Below are 17635 nucleotides of genomic sequence, written 5' to 3' on the forward strand. Positions count from 1 at the left end.
TTGTGACTCTCTTTTCCTCTACGTAGCAAAGAAAGGAGTGGTATGATATTATTGTTGCAGGGGTAAAAGAAAAGCATGGCGTTTGTGTGACATTCAAAGACATAGTTGTTTCCAGTCTCCAACAAATATTTTGTCAGCATCCTTTTGTAATTGTAGCTACGACCACAATCTTACTAACTTTAAGAACGTTAAGAATTTTTATTTGCCTAAACTTAACCATATCTTAGAACTCACACAGGCGGTAGATAGCAAGGTGAAAATGAAGTGAAGTGGGAGTGGCAAGCTGCTGAAAGATAAGAAAAAGTTGCTCTAGTGAGCAGATCAAGAACAGGAAAGAAGAAGCAGTTGAGAGATAAGTTAAGCTCTCAGAAAACCCTATGATGCTCCGGGAACCAGTTTGACCTCAAAGTGGAATCTAAGGTGACCATGGATAACAGATACAAACCTGATGCTTCAGCCAGGAGTAAGTAACTCAGAATTTAGCAACAAGCTCCAGATTCATTTAGTTCTTAGAGACAATGTACAAGTGAAATATAAATGCTTTAAAAGTTTGCTTATTCAAAGAACACAACATCAGGCCTGCTTGCCTGATAATAATAGTGATTTTTGCATGTGTATGTGTGATATCTGCACACAGTCAGAAAACTCTACAGACTGGCTGGTGTGAGCCTTGGACTCCTGTTTATCCTACAGGCTGCTTTGAACATTTCCCTGCGTCTTACTTTCCGTGAGTTGTCTTAAATTTTCTCATTTGTTTCATCCTGTGCCCCCTGTGACTTACTGGCTATACACTGCACTAAATGTTACACAACATTTGTGCAAATTCACGGTGCGGTGGATGGAGAGTACTCTAAGATAAAGTCAGGAAATAATTAGGCTTTGCAGTTGTGAGTCATGTTTCATAGTGTTTGCATTTAAATTAAAATCAAACTCCATTGACGTGTTATGGCCTTTAAATGAGTTAGTGTATTAATGATATACTTGCATGAACAGTGGAGCCTACACAATATCAGAATAAAAATAAACATGGTGTATATGAGCTAACATCCAAAAAGGAAACTAGTACAGCAGGTTTTTCCATGATACCTTAACTTCTGTTAAAAAAAAAAAAAAAAAAAGGCAATGTGTAAATCTTTTTGTTCACACAGATGCAAAGACGTCAGATTCTGAGACCATGATCAAAAACCTGACTGAAGAGAGCGATGAGATGAAGAGGAAGCTGAATATTTCTGGTGAGTATAATGTTCATTAGTCGTAAACTTGCAGTTAGTTGTATGGTTATGAATTTAGCAAGAATGAGTGGACACCTGAAACTTACTGAAATTAGTTCTTATGAGGAAAAAGAATATAAAGGGCATCTTATCTTTGTTGCATCCTTATAAACCATCACTGTTCAATTAGCATGGGATTATTAGCGTAGCCTCGGACATGTTCCAGTTCTGTATTTTTTGTCTCTGTTGTCAGACAATGGAGGTAGTATGAAATACTACAGTATGCTGAGTCATTATCAAGCTGCTGAGCTGCAGATGAAATCATCTTTTCCCATACCTAAATGAAGAAAAATTTAATCAATTTTTTAAAAATGCAGAATTTTTTTTGCTCACACAGATGCAAGGACAGCACATTTTAAGGCCATGATCAAAAACCTGACTGAAGAGAGAGAGGAGCTGAAGAGGAAGCTGAATATTTTTGGTGAGTACAAGGTGAACACTAACAAAATGAAAGAAAAAAAAATCCAACTCATTAGTTTTTGTTTTTACTGAGATTTTTTAAATTCAACAGATAACTACATCCAGCAAAGATGGGTGTATTTCAAACACAGTTTCTACTACATTTCTTCTACAACAAAATCTTGGCCAAACAGTAGAAATGACTGCCTGCAAAGAGGTGCAGACCTGGTGATTATCAACAGCAAAGAGGAACAGGTGTGTGTGAGAGTGACATCTCTCTGTGAGAGATATGAAAGAAAAAGAATAAAATCAAATTACATTTTAGTTATGTTGATTATTGTCTGTTTCTCTTTTGGTAAACAAGGAATTCATGAGACGATTCAAACAGCGCACATGGATTGGACTGACTGACAGAGAGACAGAGGGGACGTGGAGATGGGTGGATGGGACTTTGCTGAGCACAAGGTTCATGAAATAGATTTTTGTTTAAATTGATAGTAATCAGCAGTATTGCTAAAGTATAGCAATGTTACTGAATAGAAAGATAGTCTCCTTAAATTTTCCAATCACTAGTAGCAGCACTGAATACACTGCTACTCAGACACACTCCAATAAGTGAACAAATAAGAAATTGTGCACCATCACATCACTGCTCAAATGCAGTTCAGTTCAGTGAATGCATCAGTTCAGTGAATGCATCATCAGTTCACTGATAAATTCAGTAATAAGTTCAGTCTGTTGCTGGTTTAAGTTGTTACACTGAGTTCAGTACAAAACTAGGTCTATGGAAGAACTGCTTATAAGGATGACAGCACAGACACGTGTCTGCAAGAGTTATCACATCAGAAGTGTTTCTGATATAGTGAGTATCACACTATATTTTAAGGCTAAACTGAAAACAGTACTGCACCTTTCTTCAGAGTAAATTATGTATTTATTCAGTACATCTGTGACGGAGCGGCTCCATGCAAGAAGCACAAAAAAGCCGGAAGACCTGGTATGATCAACAGGCAAGGCATCGCAAATTCCAGTCTTGCCAAAAAGTGCTGTTACTTCTTCCTTCCTCCAGCAACAAACTCTTGGCAAAGTGGCAGGGGCCGTACACCATCAACCGCAAAATGGGGCCAGTGACTTATGAAGGTATACACCCAGAAAAGAAGAAACCAAAGCAGATCTACCATATCAATTTGCTGAAAGAATGGAAGGAGGACCCCATCCTGGCTCCAGCACAGGCATTGGAAGGTGGACCCTGAGGAAGAAGTGGAAATGGAACTGGAGGCTCTGACTAGAACTGCTCCCCCTATGTTGGCCCATCTTACACCAGAGCAAGCTGCACAGCTCCTCCATGTCTTTCAGGAGACCTCTCCCCTTTTTGCGGCCAGTCCAGGGAAAATACACTGAGCATGTTATTTGCTTAAAAGATGGCTGACCAATCAGCCAGTGTCCCTACCGTGTCCCGCAGCAGCTGGTGGAGAAACTTCATCAGGAGGTGGAGGAGATGTTGAGACTTGAAGTGATTGAACCTTCCACTTCTGAATGGCGTAGCCCACTGGTCATTGTTTTTAAGAAGGATGGCTCACTCCAAATATGTATCGATTTCTGGAAACTCAACTCCATCTCAGAGTTTGATGTCTACCCCATGCCCAGAATCGATGACCTGCTTGAGAAGATCTGAGCTGCCAAATACATCACCACCCTCGATCTGTGTAAGGGGTACTGGCAGGTCCCCCTGCAGGAGACGTGCCGGCCCAACACAGCCATCAGAACACCAGCTGGGCTCTTCCAGTTTACTGTGAAGCCGTTTGGCCTACATGGTGCTCCAGCCACCTTCCAGAAGCTAATGGACAGGGTCCTTCAGGGATGCGACCACTGCTGCACAGCTTACCTGGATGATGTGGTGATTTTCAGCCACACCTGGGTGGAACACATTCATCACTTGTCCCTGGTCCTGGAAAAGATTCAAAAAGCTGGACTGACTCTCAACCCCTCCAAGTGTGAGTGGGCACAGCAGGAGACACGCTACCTGGGCTATCAGCTTGGGCGAGGGGAGGTGTGGCCGCAAGTGGATAAGTTGGAGGCTATCCTAAACTGCCCTCGACCTCACACCAAGAAGGAGGTACGGTCCTTCCTGGGGTTGGCTGGTTGGTACAGAAGGTTTGTGCCCCAGTTTGCCACTATTGCAGTGCCACTCACCGCGCTGACCAGCAAGGGCCAGAGCAACCCAGTTATCTGGTCAGATGATTGTGAAAAGGTCTTCTGCTGCTCTAAAGCATGCAGGAAATTCCTGGTACAGGTAGATGCGTTGGCTGTTGGCCTTGGAGCGGTCCTAGCCCAAGGGGATTCTGGAGAGGAACGCCCCATCCTTTACCTGAGTCGTAAGTTGCAGCCACATGAGACCAGGTATTCTACAGTGGAAAAAGAAGGCCTGGCCATGAAATGGGCACTGGAGAGCCTACGATAATACCTGCTTGGACGGGAGTTTGATCTGGAGATTGACCACAGAGCTCTCACCTGGATCAACTCCATGAAGGACCACAACAGCTGCCTCACCTGATGGTACCTCTCTCTTCAGCCATTCAGGTTTAGAGTCCACCACAGATCACACAAGACCAATGTGGTTACCTCTCCAGGTTGCCGCACATCGCCAACCCTCAGGAAGAGGGGGATGATGTGACGGAGCGGCTCCATCACTGACGGCGGGCAGCACACACATACCAGCGCACAGACACACATACACGCACACACATAAACTTCCGATTCATCCCGTTTCCCTCAGTTAACAAACTTTTCAGTCATTCAGTCACCAGTGGCATATCAGTCGTTCCGGTTGCGGAGCATGATGCGGCAAAACGGGGGCATAACATTTGCCGCTATTATATGCCATGTTCTCATGGGGTTTCTGGGTCATGTGACCAATTTGAAATATATATTTTTGGTCATTTATTTTATTTGTGATTTTCCTGTCAATGCATTGTGGATGCAAAGAACTGTACTTATGAAAATACAGTTATTTTTTGTTTAGTTTATATTTGTGTTGTGGAGCCTTTAGAGGCGTTGTTAGTGAGAAAATGTATTTTTTCTATTTATTCTTGAGCCTGGAGGGAGGGGCTATGGGTTTATAGGGGCTGCTGTGGCCCAGGGAAGGCCCAGTTTTGTTGCAGAGGAGGTAGCAAGTACTGACATGAGTAGGAGTTAATGAAGAACTCTACTGGGTTTGAATGTTTTTCTTGTAGTTTTTACATTGTTTGTTTGTTTGTTTTCCTCTTTTCAAAAGTAGTTTTTCACACTGTAAAAATTTATCACTGTTTGCACTTTGGGAAGCCGGCAAATAAAGAAATCAGCACAGCAGATTATTATTCTGACTACGCCTGTGAGTTTTTCCTGGGATTTTCCCTCTTACCTCCACCATTTTTTGGATTTTTGGGAGGGTTAAGAAAGAACCCTGTGACAACATCCATACTTTGACAGGTGATTCCTGACTGTGGGTTTACAAACCGAGGCCAGGCAAAGGTATCTATAGCTAGCAGCTAAAACAATATATACAAATGTACAAATATGTAACTTTGGAGAGGCCAGGAGGCAAATTTCTCCTCTTTTGGTAGAGACTAAGGGATTTACAGCCAACAATGTGTTACTGCCCAATACTGCCTATAAGTCATAACCAGTGAGTTTGTATTTGTGACTGAATGTTTGCTGGACATCTGGCCTTTCTACTGCTGCTGGTGTTGACCTTGATTACCAGAAATGTAAAACAACTCTCACAATGCTAACACACTAAAGCTACATTAGTAAAATATCAGTACAAGAATAAGCATATTTAATATTAATGTTTAATCTGGTTCCATGTTGCTGTCTATTAAATGCATATTTGTGTTTCAGTTAAAAGCTAATTCTCATTTGGTTTCAGCTACTGGGACACTGGGGAGCCCAACAATCACAACAATGAAGACTGTGGAGAAATAAAGCTCTATGACAAGGAAAACAGCTGGAATGATGAATCATGTGCGTTACAAAACCTCTGGATCTGTGAAAAAATGATTAATTGAACTGCACAGATACAAACAAACTGTTGTGCCTTGACAAGCCTTTTTCATAGGAGACATTTTGATGTTACCGTTATAATAGTGAAGCTACAAAGAATAAAATTAGTGATGGCTTAACTCCACTTAGCTGCATTAATTTTGTTAAATATTGTTAATGCTGGATTTGGTTTTTAAATAGCATGGGGTGTAAGAGATACAGGTACTATATCAGCAGTGCCATATGTTTTCATTTATATACTGTAGCTTCTGTAAGTCTATTGTTGCTGTTCTGACTATTTTGTGTTCAAGTTCACAATTTGTTATAAATAATGCATTACATCCACTTTATGAAACAGCCTGGGTTTGATTTTGTGTTTGAATAAACAAGTCTGTCTTACACACACCATAGAGGTCCTCTCATTATGATACTGTGAAGATTATGGAATCAGATTTAAACTAAGCACACTCATGTTCTAAACTAAAACTTCACAGGTTGTTCACTTTCAGTGATTGTGCTATTTTGATTAGAATTTAAATTACTTTGTTAACAAGTTTAAGAACAGCTTGTAAATATTATGGTTATGGTCAATAATTATTTTCAACATCAGTTATTCTGATGATTATTAATCATGATTATTTTCTATATTAATCAATAAATCTCTTGGTCTGTAAATGTCAGGTGATGCTATGAACCTGTTTTGTAAGAGCAACACTTAATATACAAATATTACAATACTGACTTTATCATTGCATGAGACAAAAAAGTGCAGCAAATCATCACAACTGAGAGGTTGGAACAACAGACATTTGATAGATCTGCATTTTGCTCAGCCTCAGGTTTATGTGACACTTGCTGAATAGATCATCTACCTGATCTGCAGACAAAAAGGAAATAGTCTTCATGTGCAGCAGTAAAGTTTTTGAGAGGAATATTTTAATTTAAAATCCAAGTTTAACCACCAGGACACCAGTGATGTATGAAGTAATTTGGTGACACTACAATGTATAAGAGTGAAGTTATTGAATATCTCTGTAGTATCTCTTTTTGGTATTTGGTTCCTGCACACTCATCTCACAACCACCTCCTCATAGATACCAGTGTTCTTTCTCCAGCTAAAAGGATGGCGCCTGTGAGTGAAAATGATGTTGTAGCTCGTTGTCTACCTTAGTACGACTGGACAGATGCATCACTTGTGTTTTAACAACATTTCTCCAACTGACTTATTGATCTGGTTAGGAAAGGTCCCAAATGCACATAAATCCAAAAGAGAAGAAACAATAAGCAAGAAGTCCACGACAGGGGCAGGAGTGCAAACACAGGCAAACAAGAAGTGCACTGGAACACAACATCACATAATATTCTGGCAAACTTAAAGGTGGAAAGACAATAACCTCGCCTTGTAGTACAGACGTCTGTACTACAAAGTGAGGTTACTGGCTTATCAGGGTAACTTCAGGAGTAACTTAGTGACGTCAGGTGTAACTTCCTGATTAACCTGTACTACAAAATGTGAATAGGTTTTACCCAGGTACTGCTGCCATGGTAATATGCACTGCATTTCTAAAGTGCCTCGAGCAGATTATGTTCATGGTTAACTCTGTGTTATTCTACCTAAGTACCGCCCCACAGGTGGAAGAACCAATAAATATTGGCATAACAACTGAGAGACACTGACTCCGTAGGATGGGGTTGTCTAAAGGCCGTCAATATTCCCCCCCCCCAAAAAAAAGTATGTAATGGATGGTAGAGAGTGTGGACCAAAGGATGCTGTTTTTTAAATTCCACATTTTCCATTTCCAGTTTCAGTTATTTTAATTTGTAATTTTGTTCTCACAGTCAAACTCAGAATTTAACATCATTAGTGTTGCATATTATAGATAGATAGATAGATAGATAGATAGATAGATAGATAGATGACTTTATTCATCCCCGAAGGGAAATTCGGTTGTTACAGCAGTCCATATATTAATGCAATATAAATACAACAGTAAAAAAATAGAATATTGACAGTAAAAAATAGAATATTAACAAAGGTATAATATGCCTGATAAATACTTGGCTAGACAGATATATACACTATAAATAATATGCTATGAATATGTAAATAGAAAAGTGCAAAGGGATGCATGACAGTGCACAGGGTGACATGTAGATTTAGTCCAGTTGTGTAATTGTGGCTCTCACAGAGGCAGATGAGTTGTAAAGTCTTATTGCAATAGGTAGGAACGATTTCCTGTATCGTTCCTTAGAGCAGGTAGGCAGGCAGCATTAGTCTGTTGCTGAAGCTGCTCTTCAGCTTGTCCAGTGTGTAGTGGAAGGGGTGAGAGGGATTATCCATGATTGCCAGCAGCTTTGCCAGCAGCTTTGCCAGCAGCTTTGCCAGCATCCTCTCCTCCACCACCTCCTCCAAGGTGACAAGTTTTGAGCCAACCACAGACCCTGCCTTTTTGATCAGTTTGTTCAGTCTGTTGGCGTCCTTTGCCTTGATGCTTGCATCCCAGGACACCGCAGCAAAGAAGATGGTGCTATGGATTTGAATAATCATTTGAATGGGGGTAGGGGGCGTTATTGTCCTGAAAGACAATGTAATGTGAGGTTGTTGTAATTGTAGACTACATATGCAGTATTAGTGATGGAAAATATTAACCTCAGAGTCACTCAAGGGCATGTTTTATGTCATGTCGTGGATTTGGACAGGCTTTTGGTGAATTCGTTGAAAAAGTTGACACCACTGTTTTTGGTGACTGTGACAGGCGGCAGGTCATCGTCAACGAGTGAAAAAATGTCAAAATTTCAGGTCCAAATTTTTAACCGCAGAGTCACTGACTGGAGTATTTTATGCCATTTGGAGTGAATATGGACAGGCTTTTGGTGAATTCTTTGAAAAAGTTGACACCACCCTTTTTTATGTAAGCCACTGTTTTTGGTGGCTGCGACAGGCGGCAGGTCATTGTTTGGAGTGAAACACTAACATGCTGAAATTTCTAGATATACTGTAAATCTATTTTTGCTGACTATTTTGTGTTCAAAATCACAATTTGTTATGAATAAATGTATTACATCTACTTTAGAAAAAAGTCTGGGTTTGACTTTGTATTTAAATATATATATACATATCAAACTAAGCACACTCAAGTATTAAATTAAAACCTCACAGGTTTTTAACCTTCATTGTTTGTGGCTTCATGATTAGAATTTAATAATAGAAATAACTTTAGTCTCTCTGAGCAGCTGTGAGATAAACATGCTGGGACCGTCTACAAAGTGCAATACCACAGAGACAAAATATTCATCCAACTTCAGTCTTAAACATTGTAGTGTCACCAAACCCACTTCACACATTAATGATCTCCTGGTGGTTATACCACAACAAATTAGTTAGAAAAATGTGCTTTTTCATCATTTTTGATTATTTTATTTGAAATAATATTCAGTATTCACTACACTATATAAGAGTGAAGTTACTGAATATTATTATTATTATTATTATTATTATTATTATTATTATTATTATTATTATTATTATTATTATTATTACTCCCAATACAAATTCCCCCAGTTGATGGAACAGCTTGTTGCAGGTTTGACTCAGATGAAGAGGAGTGCCAATCAGAGTCCAGTCTGACAGATTAGAATAGTCAAACCATACAAAACAAATAAACAGTAATGCATTATTCAACACTCAAAAGAACCAGCACTGCAACCACAGATAGACCACCACTCAGTTTGAAAGGAATCTAATCAATCAACCCAGCAGGTAAGCAGTAATGGTGTGTGTGTACGTGTGTGTGAGCTCCATAGTTCCCGAGTTCAGTCCACTTGGTACAGAGTCCGTTTGACTTCCGCACAACCCAAAATACAGTCCAGTTCAATCCAGTTTCATACAGGTGAAAGAAAGTTCTGCTCAAGGTTTTACCACAGATCCACTCAAAACAAATGAAAACTGGATAACCCAGAAGTGTAACAATGATGTCTGTAATCGCAGGTCAAAACAATAGAATTTACAATATATACACAGGTACTCACAATACTGTCAATCGGCCAGAAGTCAGTTGTCAGCAATGACGTGGTCGGATGCTGAGAATAAAGCTAAAGATTCTCATTTATTTATTTATTTATTAAACTAAAATGTATTTTTGATTTTATTCTTTTTCTTTCATATCTCTCACAGAGAGATGTCTCTCTCACACACACCTGTTCCTCTTTGCTGTTGATAATCACCAGGTCTGCACCTCTTTGCAGGCAGTCATTTCTACTGTTTGGCCAAGATTTTGTTGTAGAAGAAATGTAGTAGAAACTGTGTTTGAAATACACCCATCTTTGCTGGATGTAGTTAACTGTTAAGAAAACCTTCTTAGTAAAAACAAAACAAGTCAAAACAACAATAAAAATAAATAAAATGAGTTGGATTTTTTATGCATGTGTGTGTTGACCTCATACTCACCATACTTAATAAATTCATATCCAGACAACTAACTACAAGTTCATTTGCTAGTTGTGATGACATATAGTTGAAAATCTGAAAGTTAAGATGGTATATGTAGACCACACAAACAATCAACGTTTATTCTTAAATTTATTTAATCAATGACAAGTCAAAATCAAAGTTTACTTAAAGTAATGTAAGTCAGTAAAATCAGTAATGTGGTGTGTTTGAATGAGTGGAAAGAATGTGTTGGCATGAGCATAAAACTAAAGTCTTAACGACCCCCCACCCACCCAAAGGGCCATCCTGATGGTTGGAGAGAGAGAGTTGATAGCTCCAGTCTTCTTTTATAGCAATCAGGATCTGAGTGAACTCAGGTGCCCATTCCAGTCACCTGACCCATCAGCACTGCCTTCTAAAGAGGAAGGGGAAAGAACACCAAACAAAGATGAAAAGGTTATGGGGTCATCACACTATGAAACATGATTCACAACTGGAAATCCCAATTATTTTCTGACTTTGTCTTGAATTTGTGAAATTCTTTTTTTTATTTTTTCTTACTGTTCACCTTATACTCACCAGAAATATTCAGCTCCCTCTTCAACTTGTCTCTCTCCTCAGTCAGTTTTTTTATCATTGCCTCTGAATCTTGTGTCTTTGCATCTGTGTGAACAAAAAGATGTACACATTCCCTTTTGTTTCTGGAGTCAACAGTGAGGTTAGAGTATCATGGGAAAAGCTAGCCACACTAATGTTAATTTCACCTTTGGCCTTTAGCCTATATGCACTATGTGTATTTTTAGTCTGTTTTATTATGTTCTAGGCTCCTCCACTCACACAACTAGAAAACTAACACACAAACCCATTTACAGGCCAAAACGTGAATAAACTTTGCTTTTATTTTAAAGGCAAACACTATGAATCATGACTCACAACTGTAAAGCCCCATTATCTTCTGACTTAATCTTAAAATCCTATCCAACCCTAATCTAAAGCATCATGAATTTGTGAATTTCCTTTAATTTTTTTAGTGTTCACCTCATACTCACCAAAAATATTCAGCTCCCTCTTCAACTTGTCTCTCTCCTCAGTCAGTTTTTTTATCATTGCCTCTGAATCTTGTGTCTTTGCATCTGTGTGAACAAAAAGATGTACACATTCCCTTTTGTTTCCGGAGTCATCAGCGAGGTTAGAGTATCATGGGAAAAGCTAGCCACACTTATGTTAATTTCACCTTTGGCCTTTAGCCTATATGCACTATGTGTATTTTTAGTCTGTTTTATTATGTTCTAGGCTCCTCCACTCACACAACTAGAAAACTAACACACAAACCCATTTACAGGCCAAAACGTGAATAGACTTTGCTTTTATTTTAAAGGCAAACACTATGAATCATGACTCACAACTGTAAAGCCCCATTATCTTCTGAAATCCTATCCAACCCCTAAAGCATCATGAATTTGTGAACTTCCTTTTATTTTTTTGTGTTCACATAGGGCTGGGTGATAAAATGATATTGATATATATTGTGATAGAACCTTTCCTCGATAGACATATATAACATGGTCGATAACAATGTTGATAGACATTTCATCTATGATCTGACAGATAATATGAAAAGCCAATGATAACAGCACAGAGCACAAGATTAAACACATGCTAATGTTTTGGGTACTGCAGCCACGTGCAGCAGTATATCAGGAGTTGGAGCGAGATAAAAGAAAAAATGATGACAGAAAATGTTAATGAAAGCGAAAGAGTTACTGAAGAAGACGCCCCAACAGACACAGCCCCAAATGACAGAGGACTGACAGGTACAGAGATCCGGTAGTGACAGACACAGCTGATAAAAACTCTGTGGGATTTGTCCCAGTAGGAAATACAAACCTGACTTAACATTAGCTACTATTTGCTCTCTTTGTTTCATCCTTCTTTCTCGCCCCTTCGGCTCAACCAAGCATTTTGCAAATTTATAGCAGGCTATTGCAGCAGCAGCAATAACTGTCCCGTGGTTGGCTGCTGCTATAAAATGTATATAGTGGAGACACTGCAGACATAAAGTTGCTATCTGGGTCACAGCTTAAGGCAAACACTATGAATCATGATTCACAACTGTAAAGTTCCATTATCTTTCAATTCAATTTTATTTATACGAGGGAGCTTCAAAAAGTTGGAAAAGGACAGTTGGAAAAAACGGTTTAAGTTATGTTTTGCTTTGTAATATGCATTTAAGAGTTCATGTTAGAACATGTTATGACACATTAGTACGAGAATGTACAGGTGCATTGAGATCAAAATTCCTGCATATGATTTTTAGCTATGTACTTTTTCCACTTACTTTTTGAAGCCCCCTTGTATAGCACCGAATCACAACAAAAGTCATCTTGAGACACTTTTCATACAGAGCAGGTCTAGACCATACTCTATAAAATATGGTGTTTGCACAGAGTGCCCCAACAAATCCCACCAAAAGCAAGCACTGGGCGACAGTGGCAAGGAAAAACTTCCTTTTAAGAGGCAGAAACCTTGAGCAGAACCGGACTCAGGGTGGGCAGCCATCTGCCAAACTATTATCTTGTAGAAAGTCACACAACTGCTTTGCCACTGCCTTCTCCAGGATCTCCTCTGGCTCTAGACGCTCAGCAGACTGTAGCAATGGGGAGTATGTCTGTTATGGTAGAGAATAGTGTGTATTTGTATGGAAGCCACATGAGACACTCTACAACTCATGACTACTAACGTTACTGTGAGGCCCAATACGTTAGCAGCAGCTGTCTGATCCTATGATAAACGCTGATTATTAAAGCGAAGATGCTGTAGGCTATTTAGTGTATTTAACGGTTTAATCACTTTGAAAAAAGGTTGCTGATAATATTGAGCCTGACATGCCATTTCATTGACGCTGAATGGACAAGAAAGCAGGTCGTCTTAAATACAAGAGCGATGCATGGGTCCCACACTGGGAAATACCTGAAAGAGACATTCCTCAGTATGCTTGAGGACTGGAAGATAAGCAAAGACCGTGTAGCACTAGTGCTTCGAGACAGCGGAGCAAATATTGTGAAGGGAATCAGGCTTGCTGAACTCCCATCATCAGAACTCAGGCAAGCCATGAGGGAGAGCCTGGACAAGCGTTTCTCAAAAGTAGAAGACACAAAAACTGTGGTGCTGGCCTGTCTGTTAGATCCTCGTTATAAGAGTTATGCATTCTCCTCTGCCACGACATTGAGCAAGGATGGTTGAAAGAGGAAGAGGACGCTGCCACACAGAGACCACTCGAAAGGGAGCATGCTGCCACAGAAGGAGCCAGTATGGAGGAGCAGGCTGCTGCATCTGGGACACACAAGAATGACGGAAACACAAGGCAACGGAGAGAACACACATCCTTCTGCAGCCGTGTTGATGAGATTTTCAGTTCTCTGCTGGCACCCCACACTGGTGAACTGCTGGCCAGTAGCTGCGTTGAGGATGAGCTACATCTGTACCTCATGGACCCATTGATCGACAGGCGGAAAGGAGACCCACTCCAGTGGTGGAGACAGAAAGAGGGGCGCTTCAAGCTACTTGCCAAACAAGCAAGAAAGTTTCTTTGTGCACCACCCTCATCAGTCCCAAGTGAGCACGTCTTCGTCAAAGTCTCTGTAGTTTATGAGAGCAAGAGAAGCCGTCTCACTGGAGAGCACGTTGAACAACTCTGATTTTTGCACCACAATCTGGTGCTGCTTATTTGAGACTCACATTTCTGTGCAAATTTTATTTTATTTTATTTTATTTTATTTACTTTATAAAACTTCAGGAAGCTGTTTACTTATTTATTTAAAATTTACAGAGATGCATGTGAGACTGCAACTCCCCCTGGTCTGAACTCTTAATTATCAGGGCTTTGGCTTCCTAATAAACTGGGATGAATGCCATCTCTCCTAATCAGACCAGGTCTCCCCCAAGAAGGCACGCGGCTATACATGTCATCACTGGTCAGATTGGGCAGAGGACCAGAGAAAACTACGGTGTCTGATGTTGACTTTGCAAATTTACACACCGATTCCACTTTTGTGACCTCCGACTGGCGTAGTCAGGTGTCATTAGCGCCGACGTGAATAACAATTTTACCATATTTGCGCTTATCTTTAGTCAGCAGTTTTAAATATGATTCTATGTTGCCCGCTTTGGCCCCAGGAATACATTTGACTATGGTTGGTGGAGTCACTATTTTCACATTCCACAAGATGGAGTCTCCAGTCACCAGAGTTGGCTAGCTAAGAGGGGAGTATTGTTGGGTCTCAAAAATTACATATAGGTCTTCAAAAAGTCGTCAGGAAAAGTCAGAGTTCAAGGCAGTAGTTTATTTGTCAACAAAGAACCCAAGAGCTTTCTGATGTGCACTCAAGCAACCCCAGAAACATGATCTAAAATGAACCTTTTCAACCTTATATACCTCTCTGCGCTGAGGTTTTCCACACCTATTTGATCATTTCATTGGCTTTCAACATTACACCATTAGAACATTGTTTACGCTTATTGGCTACCCTTTGCCATCTTATCAAATTACACCATTAGCTCTTTCCCAAAAAATTTTACTGTTGCTGGATAGTCCCTAAAATCCTGTCTGGACATGTCCCAACCTTCTTTTCTTTAACACAGTCCCTCTATCCCTGTATTTTACACCATTATTTCCCAATTCTTCAGCAGTATTTTTTTTAATTATATGTTTTTCTCCACACATACATATGCTTATTACATACATGATATACATTGCATGCGTGAGCACTAACAACTATTTCATACGGTGACTTTTAACATACACCATTATTATTGTCCAAATCACATGATGAGTAATAATATATCAATCTCACACAGCATATTCTTAATTCTGTTCATTTGCAGCATTGTTCAGTTGTCAGAGGTTAATTCAATATATTTCCTCATCATTTTCTCTGCTTATCACATATCTGTTGAAAAATTATACTACAGTATCTGTTAGAAATGTGAACTGGGTGGTGATCAGCAGTGGGCTTTTGCTTACGACTATGCCTGTCCTTACAAACAGTCACCCAGCCAGCCTGCTTTCTCGGCTGCTTGGGAACAGGAGCTAAACTAGACTGCTCTGCACCGGCTACCGGTGCATTAGCTGCTGAATTTGATTCCATGGTGCAGAGCCGGGACTCTAATTTGCTAAGCCTCACCTCATGTACAGCAAACTACATTTATTACACATACCATTATCAAGAGTCGCACAGGAGAGGAGAGTTGTGGGTGAATTATCAACTACTGTTACTGTGAATGTGCAAATTAAATTGGTGATAGAGACTCAGATGTTGTGTTGGTAAGAGAGAAATTATCTAATCCGAGACAGACAGGTAAGAAACAATAATCTCAAGACATAGGTAACCAGAAGTGACAAAACACGCTTACCGCAGCACGTCAACCACCCTTTCTCTCAACACGCAATGAAGGACCCTTCTGACTTAATCTTAAAATCCTATCCAACCCTAGTCTAAAGCATCATGAATTTGTGAATTTCCTTTTATTTTTTTAGTGTTCACCTCATACTCACCAAAAATATTCAGCTTCCTCTTCAACTCGTCTCTCTCTTCAGTCAGGTTTTTGATCATGGCCTGATAATCTGGCGTCCTTGCATCTGTGTGAGCAAAAAGATTTACATACTCACCACTGTGAAGCCCCATTATTTTCTGACTCTAAAAAATACTCTCCAATCACTTACTGCACCATGAAGTTGCAAAAAAGTTGAAGAATTTAAAAAAAATTTAAGACAACTCACAGAGAGCGACACTCAGGTAAATGTTCAAAGCAGCTTGTAGAACAAACAGGAGTCCAAGGCTCACACCAGCCAGTCTGTAGAGTTTTCTCACTGTGTGCAGATATCACACACACACATGCAACATCATTATTATTCTTAGGCAGCCAGGCCTGATGTGTTCTTTGAAACAGAAAACTCTTTTTCCAAACACAAAGTTACTTACTCTTGGCTGAAGCATCTTGTTGGTTCCTGTTATCCATCGTCACCTCTGATTCCACTTTAAAGACAAACCTCAGAATATTGTACTCAACAGCATATGAAAGGGTTTTCTGAGAACGCACTTCTTGTCCTTACACATTCAGCAGCTTGTCACTCCCACTTTTTTCATTTCGACCCTGCTATCTGTCTAGTTTCCTGTACAGATTATATATAGATTGAAAATAGAGAGCAGTGTTTTCTATACATTCATCATTTGTTTGTGATTGTGATGCGAAACATTTATATTGCAGCTGTTGTAATTTGTAAATGTTTGTGTTTAAACTGCAAAAGTATAAATCTTGCACAGTATAGTACAGTATTTAACATAATCAGATGCCCACTGTTGGGTGTAAATACAACAGTGTCCTGTTCATTTAAATACAAAATTAATTCATTACCTTTCATAAAATGGATACAGTTTACTCATACAAAAGTGATTTTGAACACAAAAGAGTCAGAGAAGTAATCACAGTTACAAAAGTTTCAATATTTGCATATAAATGTCTTATGTGAACGGTATGGTTCTAATAATAAAACTTACTAATTAAAATTAGTGAGATTGTGGTCATAGTTAAGGTTACAAAAGCATTGCCATCATAGTTAACAGACCATGCTGACTAAATATTTGTTGGAGAACCATGTCCTTTAATGTCACACTAACCCTATGCTCATTCCCCAAATTCATGGTGCTAAGGTAACATGAACGAACTGTGTGATATTACCATTATGATTGGGCCACTACAATAACATCATAGTTATGTCAGCCCGTTTGTAAACATCATTCAAAGTCAGTCATTTCTTTTAGAAAAAGTTTTTTTTTAAGCCACTCAGACATGAACTGACATACACATACTGCTGTAATAGTATCAACGTATTATAAATGCTATAATATTATAAGAGCCTTTGTGCTACAAAACAATAAATTATCATTATCTGCAACAAACATGTTCTGCATAAAGCAGATTAGTATAGACACTGACCTGTATGATCAGTTGGGTGTCTCCTACAGCAGCACATCAGCACACAAACTGATCTCTGGGTCACAAAACTCAGGGTAAAATACATTTACACTGAAACTTGTTGCATTATTTTAACAATTTGTTCCATGTATGGCACTGCACTTTTTTTTTAACCTACCATGTTCAAAATAAAACAAACTGAACAAAATGATGATGAACAAATTGTAATAGAAACTATCACTGAAATTCACCAATCCCTGGTGTGATTATTCAGGATCTCAATTATCAACTATACTCTTCCATATTGTCATGTATTATCTCTTCATACACCAACCTCCACTTATAGTCATCGGCAAGAGGAGTTATAGTTGTTGTACGTTAATAAACAATTAGATATGGGGGAACATAAGATGCAGTTGTGCTGTGCATGTGGTTCATGTGGCATAATGATGGTTCAACTAAGCACAGAATATTTCTAGATAAGATCATTAAAGTCTGCACCTCATCAAACTTCATCTGTCTCTACACTATCTGTGCTGGT

The 17635-nt window shown here is 39.3% G+C and overlaps 1 protein-coding gene across 1 annotated transcript; it reads left to right on the forward strand.

Annotated features, from left to right (window-relative positions):
• The first annotated feature begins 243 nt into the window (after positions 1-243).
• LOC108875784 (CD209 antigen-like protein C) lies at positions 244-6095 on the forward strand. The gene is made up of 7 exons (XM_051070710.1): positions 244-463; positions 638-727; positions 1149-1232; positions 1609-1692; positions 1783-1925; positions 2035-2135; positions 5578-6095. Exons 1-7 carry the CDS (start codon positions 427-429, stop codon positions 5714-5716), a joined length of 678 nt encoding a protein of 225 aa, XP_050926667.1. The 5' UTR covers positions 244-426; the 3' UTR covers positions 5717-6095.
• Positions 6096-17635: the final 11540 nt, after the last annotated feature.

This window comes from Lates calcarifer, linkage group LG5 (genome assembly GCF_001640805.2).
Source record: "Lates calcarifer isolate ASB-BC8 linkage group LG5, TLL_Latcal_v3, whole genome shotgun sequence".
Lineage (NCBI taxonomy): Eukaryota > Metazoa > Chordata > Actinopteri > Centropomidae > Lates > Lates calcarifer.

Excerpts from the sequence above, each read along its gene's own strand:
- LOC108875784 (XM_051070710.1), top strand. The coding sequence starts at position 427 with ATGGATAACAGATACAAACCTGATGCTTCAGCCAGGA. Across the intron at positions 1,233-1,608 it reads GAGGAAGCTGAATATTTCTG|ATGCAAGGACAGCACATTTT; the intron begins GTGAGTATAATG and ends TTGCTCACACAG. Across the intron at positions 1,693-1,782 it reads GAGGAAGCTGAATATTTTTG|ATAACTACATCCAGCAAAGA; the intron begins GTGAGTACAAGG and ends TAAATTCAACAG.